This window comes from Colossoma macropomum, unplaced genomic scaffold, assembly GCF_904425465.1.
Source record: "Colossoma macropomum unplaced genomic scaffold, Colossoma_macropomum, whole genome shotgun sequence".
Classification (NCBI taxonomy): Eukaryota; Metazoa; Chordata; class Actinopteri; order Characiformes; family Serrasalmidae; genus Colossoma; species Colossoma macropomum.
In genome coordinates this window covers 5,270,279-5,298,180 of record NW_023494788.1, presented here as the reverse complement: position 1 = coordinate 5,298,180, position 27,902 = coordinate 5,270,279, and the positions used below count along the sequence as shown (strand labels likewise).

Below are 27,902 nucleotides of genomic sequence, written 5' to 3'. Positions count from 1 at the left end.
TCATGTATAGAAGTTCAAACCTTGTTTGAACCACTATATTAACGTTGTCTGCGTTGATTATATGACATTGTGCTTTGGAAGCCCTGAGGAATTTAGATGGCAGCAATTTGTGTGCTGAAGCTAATCAGGCTGCACTACATGCTGTCAGTAATTGCAAGCTCCACCTGTCTACTGGCAGGAGGATCTCCGCCGTCATCAGCCGGCTCCCGCTGACTCGGTGTGTGATTGATACTCGTGATTGATGTTATTTTAAAACCATCGACTCCTCTCATGGATCTGAATCCGTGTCACCCCATGCGTCAGGAAAGCTTTGTGCAGCAGGATTTTGATTAAAGGCCCATCAATCATCGTTTGTTGGAGATTGCATTTGTTCTTTTCTTTCAAGACTCTCAGTGGCATCCCCTCAGCCCTCTGTTGATTTGAAGAAGACCCAGGCGTCAGGTGTGTGTGGTCGGGGGTCTGATCATGTGTTTCCAGATGACAGTCAGGGTAAAGGAGGGAGCACCGCAGAGGTTAAAGGGTGTAGTGGTGTGAGAGCATTGCGGAACTGATCTCAAAACAGGACGGGACCTGCCTCAGTACCAGATGTCTCAAGTTCAGCAAAAACATCTAATCATAAGACAACTTAATATGAAATCGAATAAAACTGAAAATACAAAGTTGGAAGTGAATGTTGTGGATTCTGATTTTTTTCCTGCCCAAACATTTTTGACTGCCCGGCTGTACCAAACCTCCAGCAACAGGCAGTGGTCGATAGCTAGCCATGACAAGGATTTTAATAAATTTATTAACGAATTAACAATTATTGAAGGATGATTTAAGTCTACTTCAATCAATTGTGTTTAAAGGGGAATTCCACAATTTCTTTTTCCAAATATTCTGTATACATTGTTGAGATCTAAAGAGAGTCATTCAGACTGGCTTGTAGTAAAATGATGCACTGTAGAGAAACCTAGAGTCAGATTTCTTTACAGTGGTGGTGATAGGAACCAGAGGTTTCAACATCAACAACACAGACATAACCATTTTAATTACTATGCAAAACCACCAGTGAACCTACAAGTAAGTTCTGAGTTTTATATGTAATATTAGTGATGTTAGATCGCCAATAGAAGTGGTAGATAGAAGTGTTAAATCTGAAGAATCTGAAGAAGTCTTAACACTTGTGTGGTGTTGGGGTCTGTGGGACCCATTTTCAATGTTTACTAAAAGAAACAATGATGCAATTTATTATTATGTTAACCTCAGATTCTTTGGCCTTTGCTCATTTTCAGTGAAGAACATATAACTATATAAATAACCCATTTTCAGTGTCTTCACTCTGTTCACCCCCCTATACATTTATATTACACGTGGTGTTGGGTGAACCTGCGGGGAATAAAAGTGTGGAGGTGCTGTGTCCTTCACTCTGTTCTCCTCCTACATGGCCTGCTGTTAGTGTATGTGTGTCTGTGTGTTTGTATATGTGTGTGTGAAAGTGGACAACATGGACAGGCTGCTGACTGGCTACAGCTGCTAAAGGAGAACCCTACGCTGGCCACTTGTGATATTTTAAACATCTGGCATTTTTACATAAATTGTTATGGCTGTATTGATTTAAAAAAAAAAAAAACAATAATGCTGTGGGTCCACCAGACCACTGAGTAACAAATGCATCAACACCACACAAGTTTTCTTCAGGTACTGTTTTGCTATACAGTACCCTGCATGTACCTGTCCACAATGAATAGATTTAAAAAAGCATACATTTGACACCAAGACCATCTCAAAACTACTGAAAAACAATGTACCAGGAATCAGGCAGCATATTTGTAATCATTTCATGTCATAACTGTCTGTGAAGCTGCTTTTAGAGACGTTAAAACTCTGGACGTCTGGTTCCTATCATCACCACTAGGAACAATTCTTACTCTTTAGAATGAAACATTTCACACCAAACCACTTTCAATGACTTTGTTTACACCTTAATTTTGAAAAATTGGTGGAATTCCTGTTTAAGCTTACTTGACATGTTCTCACTTGTTCATCTATTCATTATATTTCTTTATGGCATCTAAAATGATGTTCTTTCTTGGTGTTTATGGGTTTAGAGTTATGATGGCATATTACTGAATTTTGTTCTTTCAAAGTATTCAGCTTGTATGTTTTTCAGCATTTTAATAGGACTTTTATTTGCCCTGTTTCTTATGTGACTATGTATTTTCATAAGTACCTGAGATGTCTCTGAGGTGTAGAGCAGGTCATTTCACCGGTCTTCACTTTGATATACAGTAATCATGGACAGACGACTTTGCTATTGTACTTCTGATGTATTTTCATACAGAATGATAGGCGATTTACACTGTAAGAACAAAATTACACAAAATAGAGCCCATGCACTGCACTCAAAACATCAATGAGTTATTACAATGTGTTATACAGATACATAAAACATGACCATGTCAAAAATACTTACCTCTCAAATAGAGTTTAAACAAAGCTGGAAGCAGATTCTGGCTTCCTGTTTTGTTTGCTTGTACTTTTTTTCTTAAACAGAAGGCTACTCACACACAGTCACTTTGACATGCAGTAGAATAGACGCTCTCCGTTTTCTCATGGAAAAAGTCCCGAGTGTGTGCCGCTCGATCGATTGTGTGCACACGTTTTGAGTGACCTTTCGCTGAGATGTCTCACTTTTCTCCTCGCTTTCCCCCAGTGCTGTGACTCGGGCTCCGCTCCTTTCTTCTGGGCTGGTGCTCGGACACTCAGGGCGACGGAGGCGTCTTGAGGGAATTGCAGGAGCCTTGACTTCCACCAGCATTTCCCTGACCACTCCACTGGAACAGAGAGGAGAGGAAAGGGGGGGTTAGGTTAGGGCAGATTGCTGCCACCAGTTTATACCAGTGGGACTAGGTCGGGCCAGGACAGTTAGAGCCACATACACAAAAATAAGCAGATGTTTCCACAAATTTCTGTGTGAATACAGTCTCTGCAGGCCCTCTTTCCAGCTCTTAAAAACACACCATATCATAATTACATCAAATATATATATATATATGAAAAATTATGTAAACATGCTCTCATGGGACCAGACGTGATCGCTTATTTTGATACTGGATGGTGCAGCTAACAAGGCAACGCCCACAGGCTTTCCCTCTAATCCTGCCCTCAAATTCCTCCAGTCTCTGCTGTTTTAATGCCCAAGTATAACCAAAAACACAGGCAAAACATCTCCCCAGATAGTGAAACAGTGTCTGCAAATGTACACTGAACAAAATGATATCTTAAGCCCTATTTGAACAGGATTAGTTTTATATGGAGAGGTGGGGTATTTAATAGATTTTAGTCCCGTCCGAATGCAACCATGTCAGTCATTTTTACGGACTGCAGACTCCAGTTCCAGTGCCTTTTACCTTCTATAAAATGGGCCATAAAAAGAACCTCAGGTTATATTAATCCAGAATCATCATGTCGGTACAAACGCTACCGGAAAATCTACTTCTTATTTTTAATACTGTACAAGATGTACGATAAAAACACAGATAAAAATACAAATAAATGCTCCCCCCAAACTCTATCTCCCTCCCACCCATCTGACCTCAGTTGGAAAACTGACACAACAAAATCAAAGATGTATATACATCCATATACATATATATATATATATATATATATATATATATATATATATATATATATATACACACACACACTCACATGTATGTCTTCATGCCCCACCAACACGTTTAAAAAAAATTATATATATACTGGAAACAGAGTGATGACATAAAGAGATTAATCTACTGTGCTATCCTAGCATGCATTACAGTATGGATACTCTATATCCGTTACATTGGAAATGGAGTTTCTTAAGTATGGAGGCACTGGAAAAAGCACAAATCAAGTTGATATATAACTTTATTGTCCTGTCTCATGTGTACAACTCAGAACATGCAAAAATGACAGAAATGAACTTTGATTTTATGCTGTGAAGTTGACTGTTTGCTGTGAATTCCTAGTTAATTGTGATGCTCATGATACACTGCATTCAGACAGAAAGGTAAGTAATTAGGGTAAATTAAATGTTTTAACATCTTTTCCTCTATTTTTGGAGTGAAGGTGGCTCGTAAATTGCGTAGCCGCTCCCATCGCTGTCATTTATAATGAGAATTCTTATCCTGTGCGAATCGCACAGAAACACTACAGATGTGCTGAGGTAAACTGGCATTACCTCACCTCCCCATGAAAAAACTAATCTCATCCAAACAGGGCTTCAGAAGGTAAAAAATCATCTTACATTTAGTCAATCTAATCTAATCTATCTAATATTATAAGACTGGTAAAAATATTATAAGAATATTCACTCTTTTTTTGACATTTTTACTTGTTACTTTCACTAAGTAATTGTATCTAGTCTTATTCCACTAGCAGATAATTTTACTTGTTTTAAGAAATAATGCAGTGCATTTTACTTGTGTCATGAAATAATGCCTGAAGCAAGCAAAATGATCTGTGTGGAATAAGACATTAAAAATTATATAATATATAATATATATTATAATATTCTGACAACTTATCTCTTAATAATTATTAGAAATATTAACTAGATTTAAGATATTTTTACTTGCCGAAATATAATTTTTTGCACTGTAGCAGACTGTTCTTTTCCCATCACATTTACTCTGGCTTATCATCACAACTGTGAGGCCACATGTAGCCACTGCTGACACACTTTTAACTTTTAGAACCTGTCCAGCACTGTTTTCTGAGGCCAAAGTGCACCTCTTGCAGCTAACATGTTCTCCACTGATGCAAAACATCTACATGCTTAATTGGAGTCTTATTTGGGGGACTTTCAGGCAAAATATCATATCCAGGGTGCTAAATATAGGCCTGTTGTCAGGTGGACATTTCAACAAACACTGTTTTCTCTACATTGAGCTCCACTTTCAGGAGGGGTTGGAATTGTTTAGGCATTTCAAGCTTAGACTGTCAACTGTGGAGGAAGGGGCGTGGTTGAGCGTCACATGCAGGATGGAGAGCCAGTCATGCCAACCCAGCGGGCTGAATAGCTGATAAGATTCACCTGTGCCTTGTTTCTGCCAGCCTACTTATAGCCATGTCTTTTCTCAGTAGGTGGCAGAGCCCAGAGAGAGAAGGAGACCAGTGGTGGCTCGAGAAATAACAAAGACTGAAAAGTCTCTGAATGTGCTCTTTAATTTTGGATGCTGGCTGGAAAGCTGAGTGATTTGTGTTGTGTTCAGAGTAAAAGGAAAACTCTGTGTCCCCACAACCTGCTCCCAGTGTCCTCACTCCTCCCAGCATCCCAAAGATCTCCCACCAAAATTCCAAAATGGTTGTTCCCAGATCTGTATTCTCGTTACAAGAATATGCCTATATTTATTTAGTTATGACACTGACCGCTCTGAAATGTAAACAGCATAGCAAACCTTTTAGCCCAGGCCTCCTAAGGGACATCGCACCTCTCATTGTGGGCTTCTGTGCACCACTATGATTATTTATCAAGCTAAATGCTAGCAAGGAGCATGCAACTTCCCTCTCTGCACACCATGACAACAATCAGGCCAAGATAGGCTTGCTTGTTTGCCAACCGTGCAACCACTTCATTACACGTCTTTATTACAAGTCTGTTTTTATTGAAGCTTTTGCACATAAAAATATTTGTGGTTGGTCATTTTGCAAGTCAGTCAAATGTTCCCTGGTTGTGGCTTATGAACAGTATGTCAGCAAAGTCTTACAGAGTTTGCAGTAGAAATGCTTTCCACACTAATAAACCACTTATCCTCCTGCATTTTGCATCTGCCACACTGTCCTCAACTGGTTGACAGCTGCCCACAGTGTGGAGATTCATCAGCTGGCTACTGAACTAGACTGTGCTACCCCTACTGGGCAGTCAGTTCCACTCTTCTCCCAGCTGTGACGTCATGCAGAATAAGTGCACCAGAGCTTAGGGGATTCAATCTAATTCCTCTACACAAAAAGGCAGAGGGGAGAGGAGCTGGGAAATAATTACCAACTCAGCGCTTTAACTCAATTTGTCAAAATGAACCCCTCAGTGCTGGACATCCCCAGCGGGTGTCATTTCAGCCCTGATGTTAAATCAGTCCTCAGCCTTGCGGGACACACCCATGATAGCCCTTCCTTGGTCCTCTTAGTGCAGCGAATAACATCTCTAATTGAATTTGCTTCCTTTTCCTGGCTGCAGACTGAGTCCTCTTGGCCTTCTGGGCTGAGGTGAGCTTTTTCATAAGCCTTTATATGAATAGAGCTCTAACAGGGAGTCCGGACTCCCCTGTACACAAATGCAGCAATAAAACTGCTTTTGTTCACTGAAGAATGGAAAGGTTCAGAGCGTTTAACCTTGGCTGAAATGGCCAGGGATTTGAATTATTGAGGAACACAGTCTGCGGTCCTGCAAGGCTGCAACTAAGATTTCTAAAAGCAAGTAATGCGCGAAAAGCCTGCAAGAGGGAAGATGAAAATATGATGTGCTAGTTCCTAAAAAGAGTCCTTGTGGGCCTCTGTGGGGTTAAAACAGCTCTATGGTAAACACCCAACGGCCGTTACGTCTGTGTCGAGTCATCCACCTTCCTTACAGCTGACAGCATTCATCATTTTAAATATACTTTACTATAATTCTTCCTCCCAAAGGCACTATGGATATATAAAAGAATGGAGCAACAGAAGGTCAATGCACTAAACAATGTACCAGCTTCTTAAATTCTACTTCGTCTTTTGGAGCTGGTTTACAGTGTACAGCTGTTTATGCAGGTGTTCCTGAACTCTTTGGTGGAGCAAACTGGATTTGTTTCTTAAGTTCAGTTTTTACGCCAGATGCACTATGCTGTGACCACCCTTCTTCCAGTTAATTTCCAGGCAAATGGACATTAAGTGTCACGCTTCCTGGTTCTCATTCGGACTCTCACTTCATGAAGAACTCCAACTCCCAAGATCCCTCAGTTTGTCTTGTGACTCCATCAACCAATCACCAGTTAACCAGCAGATCCAAGTCACCTGAATACTGATTGTCGTCACCTGTAGAACAGTGTATATAAGTCCGTCTGTTTCATTGTTATGTTGTGAAGTATTGCCCTGTTCTGTTGGTGCATACTGAGCTGTTCTCTTGTCTCTTATCCCCTTTATGACCCTGCTTGGTTTCTCTTTGTCATTTTTCAGATTCTCCCCTGTTGCCTACGTTAACCTGTTTATTAGATCTTTTGGTTTCAACTCTCACTTGTTTACGCTTTCACCTGCTCCCAGGCGTTGTGATTTGCTTTACTGGTTTTTGATCCGGTCTGGTGTTCACACTGTTTTTCATGTCAATCCTTTTTTCAATAAACCTCCAGGTTTATTTTATGTCTGTAAGTGTCTAATTCGCCAACTCAGCGTTACATTAAGTACAAGTTATTAATTTTTCAGCTCCAGGAAAAAAAGACACAGAAACCTCAAAAACTAAATTTAATACAAAATGTACAGCATTTATTGTGTCCACACTTTGCCTTTATTACAGCTTCCATTCTTCTCAGGAGACTTGCTATCAGTTTTGCAGAGAAATCCTCAGTTCTACTGGGATAGGATTAGTTGTCTATGGGGAGGTGGGGTAATGTCAGTTTACCACAAGACTCCTGTAATGTTTTTGACTGATTCTTATGGCTTATGAAATCTCAGTATAAATGACAGAGATGGGAGTGGCAGCTCAATTTCTGGACTGCCTTTACTCCAGAAAGAGGTAGAAAACGTCTAGAACATACGGAGCCCCGCAGGTGACATCGTGTACAAATAAAATAATGTGTGGCCACAACTTAGTAAGGTGTGGGAACAAGATAATTAATGATCCCACACCTTTCTAAGTCTAAGTCTTAATTATCCCATTCCCACACCTTACTAAGTTGTGGCCACACATTATTTTTATTTATACAGGATGCCAGCAGCGCTCCGTGATAACATTTATTTTAGCCATTATTTAGTTCATCCTAACCATTTGCCTTGCTGTCTTTAGTGAATGTGCGTAATTAGCATCACCATTAGCTTGGAAATTCACAACAAACAGTGAACTTCACCACATAAAATCAAATGTTTTTCTGCAACTTTTTACTTTTTGAGTTGCACATATGAGAGAGGACAGTAACGTCACATATCTTTATTTTAGCCAAAGAGAACACAGGATTAATACAATCAGAAGTTATTTCTACTGTTTGTTTTATGGAAGGTAAAAAGTAATCTTTCCTGACTGAGTGCACAGTTGGTAAAACATCTGACATGATGTATTTGGACGGGACTAAAATCACTGAGAAATGCCAGTATAATTGACATTATCCTGCCTCCCAGTGTAAAACTAATCCTGTCCATATAGAGCTTTAGAAGTTGCGTTTTCCGCTTCTCACAATCCGAGTAATTCCAAACACATTCAGTGATGTTGAACTTGGGCTCTGGGCTGGTCAGTCCATTCTTCTAAGAACACCAGCAGCTTTTCTGTTTCTTTTTTCTCAGTGAGGTTCTTCTTGACAGCTACACATCCTTTTAGACCCATAGCGCTGAGTCGTCTTCTCACAGTGGAAGGATGGACAGAAACACCTGTGGAGCTGTTTAGATCTGACCAAGAATGGAGTTGACTTTCTCCTTTCTCTCAAAGATGAAAGTGCTGTTAATCTAATGGGGACAGTTTGGTGGTCTAACAGGTCTTGCACAGCTCTTCCCATTTACTCTATAACCTTTAATCATTTTTAACTCTAGTCATTTAGATGGTAAATATACTTTCAGCACATTTTCAAGGCTTGTTTTTATCTGTCTAGTTGCTATGGCCACTGCCAACGTTAAAGCCTCACATCAGCACACCTTTCAGACCCTAATTTATGCAGAGAAAAGCTCAAACTTTAGTAAGTTGAGCAGAATATGTAATCAGTTGCAGTTCCAATCTCTCCACCTATTTTCTCTGCCATTCTCCCACATTTTGTGCAATACTCCCTTATATGCATATGCATGAGAGAAAAACATGCGTGTTGAGTTTTTTCCATGCATACAACCTATAAACTCCACTCAGGCTGGTGCGTCAATTTCATATAACACATATACCTAATCAGACTGGTCAAACATGCACAAACATCCATTTGAACTGAAACTGAGACCACATGCAAACATGGTTTGAGTCTGATTGGGAAAAATGGGCTTTCCCAAAACCTTTAGGCTCATCTGTGTTAGGGCTGATGTTTTCTGCATTACCTCTATGAGGGGGTGCCAGTGGGCGATGGGCTTGCGTGGGTACGTCAACATCTCGTTCCAGTGATCTCGGCCCAGGCTCTCCGCCATGTTCCCCACCCGACACACACCAATGATCTCATTATGGCCTACGCTGTGGATGGCAGAAGAAATGCATGTATTCAGTTCAGTCCATGATAGGCCATAGATAAGTGACTGTGCTCTGTTTTGCTGAGGGGCCTTTGCTGAACACTCCCCCCCCCAAAAAAAAAAATAGAGCCGCACATCCAGGAACCAGTACTTAAAGAAAAATACTGAAGTTCTAAATGCTCTTAGAAGTCGCATTTTCCGCTTTTCACAATCCAAACCATTCTAAACATGTTCAATAATGTTGTTTTATTTACAAGTCATCTAGCTAGGATATCATTCTCTTTTGTGCAAAGTTTGGCCATATCTTTGTGATTCAAGTCACAGAAATTTGAAGCTGGGAGTCTATGATAGTACTAGCTTAATAAGAATGTCATTAGCTAGTAATAGTTCCATAGTTTCTTACTAATTATTAATACAGAGTGATGCCTATCGATCTGTCCTGCTGGCTAGGTCTTCCCCTAACACAGGATGCTACCAAGCTGGGAGGGTGAAAGCTAGCATGTGCTTCCTCTCAGATGCTTGGAGGAGAATGTTAACTGTTAATTCGGTCAGCTAACAGATACCAATCAAAAACGTCAATAACACATCACATGATCATGCTGAATGACCTCTTTTTAAATGATTGATTTCACCAGATCAATGGACACGAATATAGAGCAAAAGTGCATTGGATGGACAGCCAATGGCTGATTTGGCTACCAATTATTATTCTTCCTTATTAGCCTGTGTTCGTTATCATGATACCTATAGCTAGATTATTAATTTCTCCTCTCTTGACAGCCAGTAATTTTACACACTGTGCAGATTCCTTTGGGATCCAAATGATGAAAAATGTTACAAAATACAAGTACAACTGTATAAGCTAGGTAAACATGAATATTCAAAAGCGTAGGAACTTAAATGTATTGCAAAGAACCAGAGACAGATACATAGATAAATAGATAAAAGATAGATAGAAAAAGAATGGCTGCTGGAAAACTACAAACACTATACAAATGCTGCAACTATGAGTCATTCTACGGAAATGTCCATTTTTCTTGACCCATCAATTTAGCAATATTGGTTTTTAAATCAATTACATAGAATTCAGAGCATAGTGCCATATTTACATGTTTTTCTGCAGTTTTAACTGCAATAATCTATACATGACTATGAAATATATAATTATTTGACATAATGAAAACAAATGCCAAATAAATATTATAAAATATATGATGAAAACTGTGGTCACCAGGAATCATGTCATTGGTGTTACTGCGTAACAAAAAATCTCTTATTTTGAAATAAAAATCACACTGATGACATCACTTGAAGTCCACGGTGTCTTTTCAGTTATCAGAAATTTTCTCAATTAGCTCATGATTTCATATGAAGCTTTTAGTTGACGTCACTGGTGTGACCTACTTTATTCTTAGGTAATCGAGAAAAAATAGAATACGAGTGGATTAAATTACATATTTTAGTGGATATTCCATGGTTGACAACATGTGGTTTGACCAATGAGGATTGGTAACACCAGTGACTCCTATAGATAGATTAAAAAAGTGGACGTTTCTGTAGAATGACCCAAATAACACATTGCAGATGACTTCATATAGTCAGAAAGTTGTATTAACAATGTATTAAAAAATACAAGTCGCTAATTAGGCTAACTGGCGGAGTAACCGAATGTGTTGGATGCGACTTGAATTGCTTTTGAGTTGCTTTTGTGTAACTATCCAGTTGCACAGATATTAAGTTGCATGCAACTCGCAACTTCAGGCACTGTGTCTGAAAGTTTCACTGTGAAGGCAGCTCAAAAAGCTTCTTCAGGTCTCTCATTTCACCAGAGGCCTACGGACAAAGCGTGAACTCGACTGCACCCCACACTGGGAGAACATCTGAGAAGAGACGTCGCTCCAAGCTTTTAAGGCCACCATGACTTCACTTTAAATGAAAGTGCAGCTTTAAATGCTTCCTATTCTCTAGCACACAAGGTTCCCTCAGAAACGCTCTTTAACGTCCCAGGACGCGGCATCACAGAGCTGATCTTATTTGAAAACTAGCCTGCTACTTGCAGCAATTCTTGATTGAGACCTTAATGCGCGTTGTCCCAGTGTGCATTGTGGCGGGGCTGAGAGGTCTAAAGGATGGGCGGGTAACGATGTTTGGCAGATTATATCATCTCATGAAATATTCACTCTTAACAACACGAGGAAGCCAAAGCCTACTCCATTTCTTTCCTTCCTTCTCGCTCACTCTTTTATTATCTTGCTCTCTCTCTCTTATCCTCTCCTCCACTTTGTTCTTTAGCTGTCTTCCTCGACCCATCATCGGTTTATCTTTTACTGCGAGTGGTGAATGCTCCTCAAACTGGGCAGCATCTCTATGCATGATCTGAATCTGTTGCTGAGCGATCACCACAGTTCACAGTGCATTTCTGTTCTGCCTCTAAACAAATTTAGCCAGAATACAAAAGATCTTTTTTAAATGAGACGCCTCTTCAGCTCTGACTTCGACCCTGAACGCTGACAGCAGCCCCCTCCTCTCCAAAATGTATTCATCAGCTTCCAAGAAGAAACAGGAAAAAGCTCTCTCTGCACTATCAAAGGGTTCTTTGTGCGCCACCGTAGAAGAATCACTTTTCGTTTCCTGAAGAACAATGTTTGAAGAAAAGACTTCTGAGTGAACCTTTTCAAGGGTCCATATCAACACTGAATACTGAGTTCCTCTTGTGTTTTTGAGTTTTAAAACATGCCAGTCACCATACAGGCCACATATGGAAACTAAGCGCAAAGTTAAATCATTAATGCACTTAATAATCCATTAACTATGAAAGTCCGGAGAGGCCATGAGCTGTTGTTATAATTCTCTGGATTATTATCTTGAGATAACACGTTAATCATCTTGCGATCTCAAGATAATAACTTCGATATCTTGAGATCACAAGATGATTAACTTGTTATCTCAAGATACCAACTTTGTTATGTTGAGATCACATTCCAGCTCTCTTCATAGGATTTCTTAATTTGATTTCTAGACCTTATTCTGATCAATCAACTTTGTTATCTTGACATCACAAGACAATTAACTCATTACCTCAACATAACAACGTTTTTATCTTGAGATCACAAAATAATTAACTCGTTATCTCAAGATAGCAAAAGTTGTTATCTTGAGATAACAAGATAAGTAATTATTTTAAGTCATTATTTTTTGAGAACAATTTTGTTATCTCGAGATCACAAGACAATAAACTCCTTATCTCAAGGTAACAACTTTGTTTTCTTGAGCTCACAAGATAATAAACTAACTACCTCAAGATAACAACTATATTATCTTGAGATCACAAGATATTTTACTTGTTATCTCAAAATAACAATCCAGAAAATTCTAACTACCCCATGGCTTCTTTGGACTTCCGTAGAAAACTGCAGAAAATTGTTGTCAGTAATCAAATCAACGTGTTTACATGCACTTGAGTAATCAGATAATGGGAAACTCCAGGTCTACATGAGTCAGACAGTAACTGGATTTCTGCTTTGCAACCAGCCAATAAACTCTCAGAATAAGATGTGATGTAAACATAATGTAAAACTTCATGACATGGCTTATTTTTAATATCGAGACACTTACCTGAAAATATGAACATACATCATCTAGAAGATGAAGAAAATTTAAATCCTTATTTCGTCAAACATATATTTGGTTTTAGCGTCGTTCCAAAAGTGTTCTGCTGCCAACACGTTCTGTTTTCGCACGTGTGCAGACTGAAGGATTGGAAAGAAATCAGAGTAAGAGTTTACATGCACTGAGAAATCTGATTACTGAGCTAAAATCCAGCCTCTTTTAATGAGATTTCTAAATCAGATTTCTAGACCTTACTCTGATCTAAGAAATCGGAGTATGCTGTTTATATAACCATTTGAATAATCAGATAACTGCAGAAATCAGATTATGATCAGATTATTGAGAGCATGTACTCACACTCATTGTGTCTGTGATGTCACACGACCCAACTCATTTACACATATTCATCTATTCATCGTAGCACATCCACTCACACTGACGTTCTAAACAGTGTCTCATCTCTGAGGGCCTTTTGAATGAGGTGTAAAACAGGGCAGCCAATCAGAACAAAGCTCATTTAAATATGTCAATCCTAAAAGCACAGTAACAAAAAAGTCTGTTTAATTCTAAGGGACAAAGAGAGGTTCAAAAATGTCACGACGAGCTGAAACCATTTTGGTGAGGAAAACCACAAAAATAGTATAAATGGAATATAAGGGAAAAAAATAATAAGTTCTAAACCAAGTTAAGGATTTTCCTGGAACCTTTACATTATGTGGACTTCAAAAAGTTCTTCACACTCACAACACACATCTCATTTACAAATTTGGGTTCTCTAAAAAACATCCATTAAAAGATTCTATAGAGAACCAAAAGTGTTTTTTCTATGGCGTCTATGGTGTTTTTAAGTGTGTGGTTACTGAATTGCGCAGAAATGAAGTCTTTCTCACCGATCATAGTCCATCACTGCTATTAAAAGACTGATTTGGTCTATGTTCTCGGGAGGGACGTCAAACACTATGGCTTCGTTGTAGACAGGGTTGAGTGTGTTCCGTTTGGTGGACGTTTTCCTCTTTTTCAGTCTCCGTCCATCACACATGAGGGAGACCTTAACGTAGGGATCTGAAACCACAGACATCAAACTCACTTTACTGCAGGTCGTCACTGCTAAAACAAAACCTCATATCTCGAAAAAGGAAAAGGAACAAGAGAAGGAACATTTTGACATTCATGTATTATAAAAGGGAAGTCCACCAAATTTCTACGTCTCTGAATAATTCAAGGCTAGACAGCGGCATTCAGAGTGGTTTGATGTGAAATGTGCCACTGTACAGAAATGTAGCGAGTCAGAATCGTTCACAGTGTTGGTGACAGGAACCAGACAAACTTAATAAAATAAAGTGTAAAATATAAAATGTGTCATAGCCTTTGCAGAACCCATATTTAATGTTTTTTTTTCCCTGATATGTTAAATTCAGCAAATAAACAGTGATTGTGCATTAAAATGTGCAAAAAATGTTCTCTGTAGAGGATGTGTTCACTTTTTTTCACTTAGAAAATCAATAAAACATGTCCTTTGACCAATGGTGCCTAAACTTTTGGATACAACAGTACCTACAGAGCGTTGAAAGGCAAAAAAGTCCCCAAAGAGCACTTATTTTTTCAGATTTATCACCACTGTACCATCATAAATGTTACATATAGAAACTCAGAAGACTCGTGTAGGCTCACTGGTGGTTTTGGATAGTAAACAAAATGGCTGTATTTGTGTTGTAGACAAAATGACCCCTGGTTCCCATCACCACCACTGTAAAGAAAGTCAGAAAGTTTCTCTTACAACCATTTCACCTTAAACTACTTTTAGTAACTTTGTTTACATCTTAGCGAATTAATTATGCAGAAATTTTTAAAAATTGGTGGAATTTTCCTTTGATGTAACAAAATGTTTGGTTGATTGATCTGCTCTTCTTAAAATGTTCTCACTGTCATTTTGAAATGGTTATAAAAATAGTTTTTAGATATTTATGAAATATTATATATATTTTTTGCTCAGTCTGATGAAGCATTAGGTGACTGTGATATATATATATATATATATATATATATATATATATATATATATACAGCAGTCAACAGTCTAATGCTGCATCAAACTGAGCAAAAGAGGCTGTTTAAGCAAACACAGAACCTTGTGGCACAAACTCACAAACTCACATCTCAGTAAACATCACTCAGTCAGACATCTAATACAATGAAGATTAAAATGAAGACGTTGAATACCAGAGGCTCCTGTGATGTCCATGGCTTTTAGGTTTCTGGCTTTGATGATTGTAATGGTCAGTCGGCCAGCAGTTGGAAGATAGCAGAGAGAAAACATCAGGTCGCCCAAGTCCACATTATCCTGCAATGCAATCACACATGATAAGAATAATCAGAAACTACTCATTTTTAAGAAGAAATACTTCAGAACAAACATTCCAAGTATCAGAGAGGAATTCCATCTGTTTTTCAAATTTTCCGGATGATACAATTGTTGAGATGCAAACAAAGTCATTGACACTGTTCTGATGTGAACTGGTCCATTGTACAGAAACTGATTTCTTTACAGTGGTGGTGATAGGAACCAGAGGTCACAATGTCTACAACACAAATATAGCCATTTTATTTACTATTCAAATATACCAGTGAATAATGTTAATAGTGGTAAAATAGTGGTAAATCCAAATTTGGGATATATTTTGCTTTATAAAGTACCTTACATATATTCATCCACCTTGAAACTATTGTAAGACGGTGTTATCAGGCATCAGGCAGTGATTTCATTACCATTTAATGTAATGCTTTACGTAGTTTTTAGAGACATTAAATGCTTCAGATGTCTGGTTCCTGTCACCACCGCCGAGAACAATTCTGACTCAGTTTGTCTAGAACAATGTAACAATTGGTGAATCAAAAAATGTTGAAATTCCCCCTTAACAAGCTCATTGCTATCATTTACTAAAGAAAAAACACAAAACCACATAATTTGTCTTCAGTGTATTGAGCATTTTTAAATGGTGGGTGGTCATTCAGGCCTGTGCTTGTTCCTGATGATTTGCAAAATCTTATGAGCCATGATTTTAGATATATATTATATGACAGGCAGGGGTCTTAAACTTAATTATGTGAAGGCCACTAGCCAGGTCATCTTCTCCAACAGGGTGTCATATTTTTTTAAGTAATAATTTTAACTACATCATATATATGCACTAATTTAGTCAGTGTTTGTTAGCAATTTTTTCATCACTACAAACCACAGCTACTACATCTTTTACTACTAGGAGTTGTAACAATAATATTAATATGTAACAATTATTATTGTTATTATTATTATTATTAGTAGTAGTAGTAGTAGTAGTAGAAGCAGCAGTAGTAGTAGTAGTGGTGGTAGTAACTACAGGCTCCTGCAGATGGCATTGAGGATGATTGGGCTATAAATATCTGCAGGGTATGTGGTGGGATTCATAGATTGAGAAAAGGTGGTACAGTGCAGTGAAAGTCTTGTGAGTTTACATTGTGTTTAATAAACTCATTATTATTATTATTATTATTATTATTATTATATTTTTGTGTTCCAATTAAATAAAGTAAAATGATTTTGAACAGCGCAGCGAAATCTTATTGTAACAGCGGTGGCATTCCTGCTGAACACAAGTGAAGTTAATGGGAGTGATATGTTAGTAAAGTGGTTAATTCTGGGTTTTCAGTGGATTTGTTTGATATTTCCATTCATTTTCTGACATGCTTTATCTACTACTCTGTCATGAATGAATCCACAAAGCAGATTTAACAGTCAGATTAGAATAATTGCTACATTAGTTATAACTAAATTACAGTCTTGCTCACTGAGTGCACAGTGTTTACACTGAGTCGAGTTTTTGTTTGAAAGGTTTCTCTTATGTGCAGTGCTCTATTGTTGCTTTGTCAACATCAGCCTAAAATGATATTAAAAAGTTTATGTTGGGAAACGAGCCACAGTGTCTGGTGGATGAAGCAGATCTACCCGTCAGATGTAAATAATACCCGCAGATATGTGGCTAAATAAGTGACGGGCTGTATTACGCTGTATCTGGTGGTTTGAGACCCCTGGCCTAAGGTTTTACCCCAGCCACTAGTTCTCTGTTTATTATCAGCTCTGGATAAGTAACAGCATTCTCTCACACTTCTGCTGGAAAGTGTCAAAATCAGCCAGATGTGCTTCCAGATTGGCACACAGCTGCCTGTAATTGCAGTGTAAAGCTTCCTAAAGGCGTGTGGGACGCTCCTGCGGCTGACTCTGATGTGTGGAAATTTGGACTCGAATTTGGAAGAAGCAGTGGGTAGTGTGGGAACAGTTGAGCGTTTTGAGAGGCAGTCCCCCATCAGGGAATCCTGCTCCCCCTGCTCTAGTTTTGCTTTTCTCACCCTCAAGTGGAGACCTGCTCTCTAATTAACACCTCCCTTAAAATAGCACAATTTTCACACGAACACGCAACCGCGTCACACAAATTCAGTTTAGAGGTTTTTTTTTTGTTAATTGAGAAAATACTGAGATAAAAAAGTCACTTGGCGTTTGGCTTAGAGTTCTTGGAAGGCGTCTTGGGTTTAATATTTGGGTTTAAAACTTGGGTTTAATATTTGTGTGTATAATTTGATATTACGCTGAAGTGTAGAGCTTTCAGACCTGGGAGGTGGGGGACAGTGGGAGCAGGTTTTGCTAAGTAATTTGAGTAAGATTAATAACTGTTTTATACAAACAACTTCCACATTTCTGTTACAAATGAAAACTAAGCTGTATTCCCAGCACCTACTACTAGTGAGCCGTTCAGCTGAAAATGGAGACCAAATGTTACAAAATTTTACAAGTAACAGACTTAGAGGCCCAATAGTTACAGCAGCTAAAAAGTCTGGTAAATTGATACAAACACAATAAAGTCAACACAATTCCATGTTGTTAAATATATGAACGTGATTAGTGAACAGAGGCTGCATCATATGTGGTGCATTCTGTGTCATGAATAAAACACTCAGCTTGTCTAGATGGCGTTTACATGTTGGATTATATTTATTAGGTACTCAAGAAAACTTATTTTTCTTTATTTACTGCACATATTTAGTATTTCCTATCATATAATTATGCTAAATGCTACCATTTTGCCGAGAGTCCGACGGTTTCCGTCCGCTCTCTCAATAACATTAACTCAGACTGTACCTGACCACACAGCGGCAGATGAGTGATTACTAAAAGAAGCGGCTCAGTTGTTCAGGTAAGTGGCTTTGTTAGTGTTTTTGATACCACAGATTCTGCCATTAGCATTTTTACTGCTGCTTGTCGTCCCACACTCCAAAGTGTTGTTAAGTTCTGTCTCCTGCCGTTCATGCACGCATCAGAAATTGCTTTGTGGTGTTCGTCATAGGTGTCCCCATCACCAATACCGATACTCTGTTTAAGTGCCTGTATTGGCGCTGATACCGATACAGTATCAGTATCGGTGCGACACTAGTTAAAGCTAACCCCGCCGTGTGGAGGCTGTACCTGGCTAACTCTCACTGTGGCTTAAACCCTTCAAAATGGTGCTATATTCCAGACACCAAGAAGGCAAAAATATAACAGATATAGGTGTGTTTTGACATACACACTCAACTCAGTTAGTGAAAAACTGATATGATAAAAGTTACTTTAATGGTACAAAAAAAGTGTTCAGGTGAATCTCGAGAAATGATTGCTGTCAAAATTTGCATATGAAATTGCTATGGGAATATATTAAGATAACTAAAAGCATGCTGTATTACATAAAATATCCATGTTATGTTTTCCCCTGTGGTAGACTGTGATCTGCTCTTTCTTACTACACTTAAAAAGATTTATCGTTCAGTCAGACAACTGAGAAAATGCTGAGTCAAAATGATTTACTGAGAAGAGTTGAGGGATGTGAACTCTGGGGTGGCATCTGATGTCAATTTAATATTTTTGTGTATGTTTTCATTTACCCTGAGATGCCTTTGGGCCTAGGAGCTATTACACATAGATTTTTTTTCAAGTGTAATAGATTTTTCATTTGGCCTTATCATTTAGACTAAACACCAGTCAGCAAAGGGGTAAAGGACATTCTTACTTTTTGCTAGAAGTTGTCTGGCTGAGGAAACTAATCCTAATAGAAATAACCCACAGTTCAGTTCAGTCAGGCATGTTATATAACACTTTGAAGAGAGCCTATTACAGTCGTGCTACTCAGAATCTTTATCACTTCAGCAACTATGTTTCTGACTTTTAATATAGATTGATAACAGTCCACCATACTCATGCTTTCCAATAATGCAGGGATGACATTTTTGAAGTGCCAATCTTTTTGCATCGTAATCAATTCATTGAATAAATATTTAATTCTAGATTTGAAACAACAACTTTCTTTCTAAAACTAGTATCTAATGTGTTATTTGTTGCATTATTGCGGTATTCTGGAGTGAATTACATCCCTCAGCCTCATCGGTTTGACAGCGTTCATGATATTATATTGTTTTCATGTTTTCATCCGTCAATGCCCCGCATGTCTTACGCAAATACATCATATAGTCATTAGGAATCTCTGTGGGGTCAGGCAATCTTGACTGCTAGCCTAGCCACTGATCTACAGGCTAATATACAACCAAGCTAACATTAGTGTAACTCTTACCTCAGTTGTCCAACAAAATCATAATGAAAACAGTGATTCTTTATTCAGAATATCTCACTCTAATGACTACTGCAGCGCCACTATACACTGTTAGAAATAAAGATTCTGCACAGGTACATTTTTGTTCATTAAGGTACAAACAATATAAATGTACCCTCAAAGGTACAACAGTGGTTTTAAGGTCCAGTTATCCTAAATAGGTTTTTCCCAGTGGAAAAGTACATATCCTCCTGGGCCAACTGGCCACACTGCCAATGCCTAAAGAGGTCATGACAGTTCCCACATGCTGGGAAAATGTACACATCTTGTTCCAGTGGGTTTGGGGACTACCCATCTTCCACCACCCGACACAGGTGAGAAGGTATTCAACCTCCCGCTTAAAGAGGGCTTTGCATGTACTCAGTAAGGAGCCATCCGATCTTGATGTAATACGTCCTCTAGGAACCATTTTGATCTGATGTCGGCTGGTTGGCCATATGCTTGGGCTGAAGGATGCAAAGCTCTCTACCCAGCATTAGCAGCCATGGGGTGCACCCAGTGGACTCTTGCATGGCTGAATGGCATGCCATTAACACCAGCCGCTGCTTCAGATCCCAAGCTTTCTGGTCCTCGGAAATGACCAGAGCCAACTGTGCCTCTAGTGTACAATTAAAGCGCTCTACCAACCCGTTGCTTTGTGGGTGAAGTGGTGTGGCTCTTGTCTCGTGGATGGAAAGTTGTAAACACATCACTGCGAATAACTGGGCCTCAAAACTCCTCCCTTGGTAAGAGTGTAGTTCTCCTGGCACCTCAAATCTGCTGAACATTCCTTCTATAAGAACTTCACAGACCATTGCAGTCTCTTGGTCTGGCACAGGGTAGGCCAGAGGCCATTTAGGAAAATAATCCAAAGGCTTCACCACATACTAGTTTCCCCTAGGTGTCCAGGGGAAGGATATCAACTACTATTCTGTCCATAGGAGCTCCAAGGAAATACAGTTGAAGGGGCAACTTGCTTTGCTCAGCTGGGCCTTTCTGGGCAATACAAGCGTAACACCACCTGCAATACACCTCCTGGCACCCGAAATCTGCTGAACATTCCTTCTGTAAGAACTTCACAGACCATTGCAGCCTCTCGGTCTCGCACAGGGTAGGCCACAGGCCATTTAGTACAACAATCCAATCCAAAGACTGCTGAACTTTCCTCAGTGTTGCGTAAATGCCAAAATGTCCTGTGCCAGGTTTACCATGATGATGATCTAGCACCTTCTCTCACTTATGTTTGAGAACCACTAGCTGCCACTTGTCCTGATGCTGGCTCTCTCCAACTGCGTCACAGTACACTATATCTTAAAGCAAAACCTTTGCATTGTGACCGTAGGCACCACACATATGTGCTAGAAGCTGCCAACTCAGATCAGATTGGGTACTGATTTGCCTCCAGCCACTGGATAACACAGCTCAGCTCTGGATCATCACGTTGCTCCTTCCCCATGGTTTCTCGTCATCTTCAGTCTCAGCCCAGCTGTAGTGTGAGCAATCTAGAGTGCAGGTTTGTTGGAAAAGGCTTTCAGTATTTTTGTGACAATGGTAAAGTTCCAACCTTTGTTCAAGAAGTCTAGCAACCTAACCTTCTGGCTCCTTAAATGACAACAACCATTTCAGTGAAGCTTGATCAATCCCACAAAGGCCACAAAGATAATGCTTGAAATGATTCACTGCCTGCACCACTGCCAGTAGCTCTCTGTGGGTCACACAGTAATTACACCCAGGCCTCAAAAAGGTCCTGCTGTCGTAGGCTCCCACTTTTTACCCTCTGGGGTAACTTGTGCCAACAGTGCACCTATACAAAATCACCACCTGGCTGGGGAGCAGGGAGAGCTGGAGATTTACACAATGGTATCAAATGCTTTCTGCTGCTTTGGACTTACATCTGCCATCTGGGCCACTGTGTTTACCTGTGGTTTGTCTATTTGCTGTTTATGGTTTCTCTGTGGCAACCAAGGGCTTTTCATCAAAAGTGTTGGAGTCATTTCCCCCTCCTCTGACCCTGCTCCATTTCTCGTTAGATTCCTAATAGGACTACGTTCTTGATTGGTTTGTGCTGGGCAGTGATATGACCGACGTGTCACACTTCCAACATGCCTGGGTTCTGGGTTGTGATGACATGCAGTTTGTTGCTCTCAGGTGAGTGAACTGTACATTTTCTGCATGTGACTATTGAAATACCAGATGAATAACATTCAGCTTCTGAACTTCTGAGTCATCCAACAAAAGGTTGGTGGCTAATAAAGCAGCTTGTGCATCAGTTAAAGTTGTGATATGACACAGGGTGATAGATTTAGGCCCATAGAGCACTTACATCTAGCACTAAGCATGGGTTCAGCACATACTGAGCTATACATATCACCTTGAATAGTGCTATCAGGCTGAGAAATGCTTTTACTACTACCTTAGCTGTTCTGTTGGTCTGGCAGCTCACCCGCTCTCGGCACCTACAGTAACAACCCTGCAATCCAAGTCTTTTGTACAGTTCCATGCCATCTGTCTTTCCAAGTAGATTTACCTTCCCCACATCTTCTATAATTTGATGCTCCCATTTTCCCTTTTTCAGCAATAGCTTGTGAGGAACTTCCATCTCTAATGTCTAGCTACCACAGCTGTGTGAGTTGATCCGAACCCTTCTGACACCACTGTAGCGTGGAGGGGTAGCTAGCGGCAGCAGCACTAACTGAATTTTGAGTTTAGGCTTTTTTGGTGCCACTTTTTTTTCTTGACTATGGTCCAAACCCAAGGTTGAAATGTCCACAGAGAAACAACCAAATACAACAAGCTACTTCTTGACTGCCTGAAGCTGAAACTGAAAATCTGCCTTTCTTCATTTCATGCTGCTTACTCTCCTCCCGTGCACTTCACAAAAACCCCTCCTACTTAACTCCGGCCAGTACTCTTACAGTGGACGTCTCCCACATTAAAAAAATTATGCTCAATTTGAAGTTGCTTTAATGTCACTAGTAGCTTCTCAAATGCTACCAAAATGCCACTGGCTGAGATATCATAAAGCTTTAGATTCTCCAGCTGCATACTTTCTCCACTCTGGTTTCTCTCTATGTGTCAGTGATACCACAGGATGGAAGAGGTTGGAGATATAAGTCATAAAACCTTACAATAAACATAAATCATTGTGTACGTAGCCTAAATGGCTTTCTAATGTAGCCAGGCCTTGCCCAACCACACAGCTGCCAGAACTTCCATGCACTCCCAATTATTCACTGATATATGTTAATGGAGAACACTTTGCTGCTTTCCAGACTGAATGGTAATGTTGCCAAGAGCATATTACGGGCCGTACCATGACTATTACTAAGTGTATAATCACTCAGAACCATCTTAATGCACTCATATACCAAAGGCTAATTATCATCGAAGTCTCTTACTCAGATCTTGAGGTAGAATCTGATCTGTGATGCTGAACTGAAGATCACTTGCTAACCTTAAAGAAATACATCACCCACAAATGGTAGCATGGCTATCACTGAATGGAAGGTATTGCTAGAAATGCTAGCCTGATGCCATTTGCGTATGCTAACAGGTGCAGCTATATGGAACCAAGCTAGATTGAATCCGGCCCCTATTTTGGTGATCTCATATCTGTATTATGTCTTCTATAAATGTAAGAGATTTGAAAATACGTTTTCCTGAAAAACCATGTAGGATCACAATAATGTTTTTCATAAGTAACCTGCTACTCATCCATGACAAAGTGTTGCAAAATTACAACTAGCAGTAGCTACCTGTGAGATTTTCAGCTATGTTCGGTCATTTGCAAGTGTTTAAAGATCTCTGGTCAAATTACTAATCAAATGTTTTGCTGATTTGTAAGTGAAAATAAGTTACCGCATCCTCTACAGAGAACACACTTGGTGAAAAAGTTGAAAATCAGATTTACATAATTTTCCACTTTCCCAAATGAAGTCAATCAGCCAAAACATGTTTGATGTCAATGTTTTCCTTCTTTAGTTTTGAACTAGAGTTACGAGGCAAATGTTGCTGACAAACACTATAAGTTAATAGTCTTCCAAACCATTTTAATATACAGGCACAAATATGCCTGAAATTTCTCTCAACCTGCTCAAACAGCATCAAGCATCATTTAGGATAATCAGAATCAGTTCTTTCTTGGTATCACAGCATGCAAAGTGACCAAAGGCGAGGCTATTCACAACACAGACGCACTGTAGGTTAACTTAGGTAGAGGAGCTAAGCGAATGTATTCAGAAAATCAGTGCAGTGACTGATTATGAGCTTTAGGACCAAAATTTTCATATAGGTTTGAACTCGAATATACTCAAATGTCAGTATGATGCTGAACCCACCAGTGACTCCTGGAAACACCTCTTAGCATGAATCTGAACTTAGCTAATTAGTTAGCTTATTAGTAGCTTATGAAGATAGTTATTCAAATTTTCCATTCCAACTTAAATAGTGTAGCAGTTACATTTTGTATATAACTGTTGCACCATTTAAAAATTCAAATAAGAAGCTAACTTCAGGCAACTTTAGCTTTATATAGCATGACAGTGAGCACAACAAACACAGAGAAAAAGTAAACAGTGCTTATCGCAGATTCACTTTTCTGAGGCGTCATGCATAACCGTGTACTTAGTACAGCTGGAGATTTTGCTTGGTAACTTCACTGAATGTCTCTCTTGCTAGTTTGTGCTTCATTCAAAAGTCACAGTTTGCATGTGTCTGCATCATTATGAAATCGGTGGTAAAGTACCAGATTACCTGTAGATTTCTTTGTTCTGTTTTTACAAAATGGAATGTAATGCCTTCATTTTCGTACGTTAATCGTTACTTGATATGCAACTTATAACTGTTGCATATCAAGCAAGCCTTGGGCATTACTGTGATAGTGCTACATAACTATATAGTAACATTTTATAACTCATTCCTGTGCTACAGTCTGAAGGCACAATCATAGTGGAAAGCAGGACATTATGCAGATGATAATGTAGTTCCAATCATAGCTTAAATGTGTAAAGGTCTGTCAATGCCATTTAACCAAATTCTTTTTTTTCTGAATGAGTGTGCACAGATATGCAATTTGAAGCAAATGTTGGCATGTATTTAGAAAGTTTCGGTGACTATTGACTTCCATTGTTGACATTGTTAGCCTAGCAGCTCCAGCGCTGAGCTAAGGAAGCAAATTTGGACACCAAACATGTCTTAGACAAGTAACCAAATCATGTAATTTTTATTTTTTTTGCTGAATTATTCCTTGAAATATGGCATTTTTTCTGCAAATATTAGCACACAATTTCTATTTATTTGCTAATTTTAACATAGTGGAAAATTATTAAAACATAAAATATGAAATGTGTCATGACTGTTACAGAAGCCATATTTTATTGTTCCAATATGTTAAATCTGTCAAATAAACAATACTAAACATTCAGTGTGCACTCTCTGTAGAGGATGCGCACTTATAAAGCTATACATTATGTCACAGCACGGCATGCACACGTGCACCTAGAGCTCAGTTCACCTGCTCTTTGGAATTAATACAAGCTTATTAAAACGACACTGATGCTATATTTATCACTCGGGATGCCTGTACTTCTGATGTGATTGTCCAGGTTAATTAACACTCAAAAGAGCTTAGAAATGCTGAGCAAAACAACTAGCTCATAATATCAATGCTTTTGCAGATTGCAAAGGAGCTGTGGAGTTCCTCTTAAGAATCCATTTGACAAGTGTGTTTGATTAAACCCAAATACTATGAACGTCTTTTTAACGTACACTTTTTATGCATTCCATGATATGTGATCACTATCACCCTTCCTAAATCCACTAAATCCATCCATCCATCCAATTTACAAATCAAACTCAGACCATATAACTTTTAGAAAATGTTGGCAATTTGGTAAAATCTGATGTGCCACATTCATCTCAGTTCCATACAACAGGCTAACTTCTGATGATGCCTTACTGGTCTGATTTCTACCTAACACATCCAATCTCTCTGCCTGTGTATCCACGGAGCTCTAAGGGCCTGTAAAGATAAATGGGCGCCGTCCTGGGCAGTTCAGGGCAGTTCAGGACCCACAGGTTTCTCTCTCTGCAGGAGATTTCATTTATTATCTCAGTACTGAAAGGTCAGGGGGGGCTAGCTGCAGAGAGAGGCTCATTATCGGAGCAGGTCCCCCGACTGTGCCTGCCAGGCTGGGAATAGCGTTCATTACCACCCAACTGGGAGGGAGTAGCTGGTGCTGGATCTGGTTAGTTACCTTTAAATACTGGAGATCAATTACATCCAGTAAGATACAAATAAATACATAAGATCGGTTAGATAAAGTAAATCAGACATAATTTAGTAATTAAAATACAGCACAAGTTCCCTATCTGCATGATGTGGCTTTGTCCATTTCTATTTCTCATGGTGCTCTATTTCACATTTTGCTGCTCTAGTGGTCAACTACTCGTGTTATTTCAGTGTGGTGCAGCTTAAGGGGCGATGACCGATGTAGTTAACAGTTAGAAGAAGACTGCTGTGCTACCTCTACTACTAAAAGGCAGAAATTCTGTTCCTGTTACCTGTCCCTAACCTCAGTCCTACCTAATCCTATTCTTGAATCTGGTCTTCTAACAATACATCTATTGTTAATTGACGCAAACAGCTCTTAAACGTCTCATAAAAAGATTTAAAGATGAATTTTGACTTCAACATTTCTGTATAATTCAGTGGTTGAACTGTAAACAAAGTCCTTCAGAGTGGTGGATGTGAAATGGGTAATTCTAGAGAAACTCCCCAACTCAGATTTCTTTACAGTGCTGGTGATAGGAACCAGGGGTTGTGATGTCTTCATATATAGACATTATATTTACTTCCCAAAACCACCAGTGAACCTACATGTGTCTCTGAGTTTTATATGGAATATTGATGGTAAAATAGTTTTACTCTGGGGACTATTTGGCCTCATAACGCACTGCATGTACCTCTCCACTGTGAAAGAATTGAAAGAAATACGTTTTAGGCTAAAATCTTATCTCAAAACTACCACAAACAACGTCTCATGCATCAGGCAGTGTATTTGTAACCATTTTCGTGTAGTATCTTTCTGTGGGGGAGGTTTATAGGCTTTGAACGCTTTGCACTTCTGGTTCCTTTCACAACTGAACAATTCTGACTTGGCAAGCAGGGGTGCCATACAAAACCTTTTAATTAACAGTAAAAGTATGTTTTCACAATGATGGTAAAAATCTGTAAGTTTACAGTCATTTCATTTAAAGTATTTCTACTAGTTCTACTAGTTATTCTGACATACAGCATTTTATCATAATGATAATTGTAACAACCATTAAAATAAACACTAACGTCTGTAAAATAGAAGGATAATTTGTTTTTGTAAACTTACATTTTATTTATGTAAATGAACAATAGCAGTGTTAAACGTACAGTATATGTATGGGTTATATACATGCATTTAACCTTTTTTTTTTAATGGGTATTGACCATTAATGCAAATTTTAAAAGTACCATTACTGTGTAAATTCTGACTTTGTTGGCACTAGAATTCACCTTCAAGCACTTGAAAAGTACAAGAGTAATATGTTATGTCAAACAGTCTAAAAGCCAGTCAGCACTGATGAACATGTAAAGGATTCCAGTCTGCATCTGGAACGATTTCATTGTGAATCTACTTGCTGGGGAAAAATGCTAAACTGGAAGCAGCAAATTCTATTGAACCCCTTAAAATCCCAGGCTTATTACATACTGAGACTTATTGTTCAGTAACTACAGAGACTTCAATGCAAACTGGTTGAGCTGTTCTTAGATTATAGAAGTGTGTAATAAAACTTTGGGCCTGCTGGTGGCCCTGGCCATTTAAAGGGTTAAATCATACTTGCAAATATGTGATTCATTCAAAGACACAAACTGGCACGCATCTGAAATTTGCAGCTTGACCAAAACAAGTTGAGCCGATTTTAGTTTGGTGAGGTATCACGTCCTGGCGATTCCATCACCTTGAAATCGAGGCTAGTCAACGAATTAAGGCAAACATTTTCTAGCATAACTGAACCATCCATGGAGATCAAAGAAATGCCTTGGGCTCGGTGTAATATTATATACACTTTGTGTTTGTTATTTCTTGTGCATTGTAATTAATGTCTAGGGGAAAGGCCCACTGTAAATAATGCTGCCTCTCGTTGGCAGCGTCTTTTCCATTCAAAACGCAGCCCTCATTAGCAGAAAGGGTGAAAGGGTCGACTCTTTTGCAACAAATTAAAATCTGGAATTGGAGCATCCATTTTTGAGTCAATACAAGTCCT

The 27,902-nt window shown here is 39.0% G+C and overlaps 1 protein-coding gene across 1 annotated transcript in view; it reads right to left on the bottom strand.

Moving 5' to 3' along the window:
• Positions 1 to 2,294: 2,294 nt before the first annotated feature.
• syt9b (synaptotagmin IXb) overlaps positions 2,295 to 27,902 on the bottom strand; it is a 60,831-nt gene continuing 35,223 nt past the window's right edge. The window contains 4 exon segments of the mRNA XM_036568119.1: positions 2,295 to 2,816; positions 9,220 to 9,349; positions 13,845 to 14,016; positions 15,175 to 15,295. Coding sequence (XP_036424012.1) covers positions 2,745 to 2,816; positions 9,220 to 9,349; positions 13,845 to 14,016; positions 15,175 to 15,295 — 495 coding nt within the window. The 3' untranslated portion in view covers positions 2,295 to 2,744.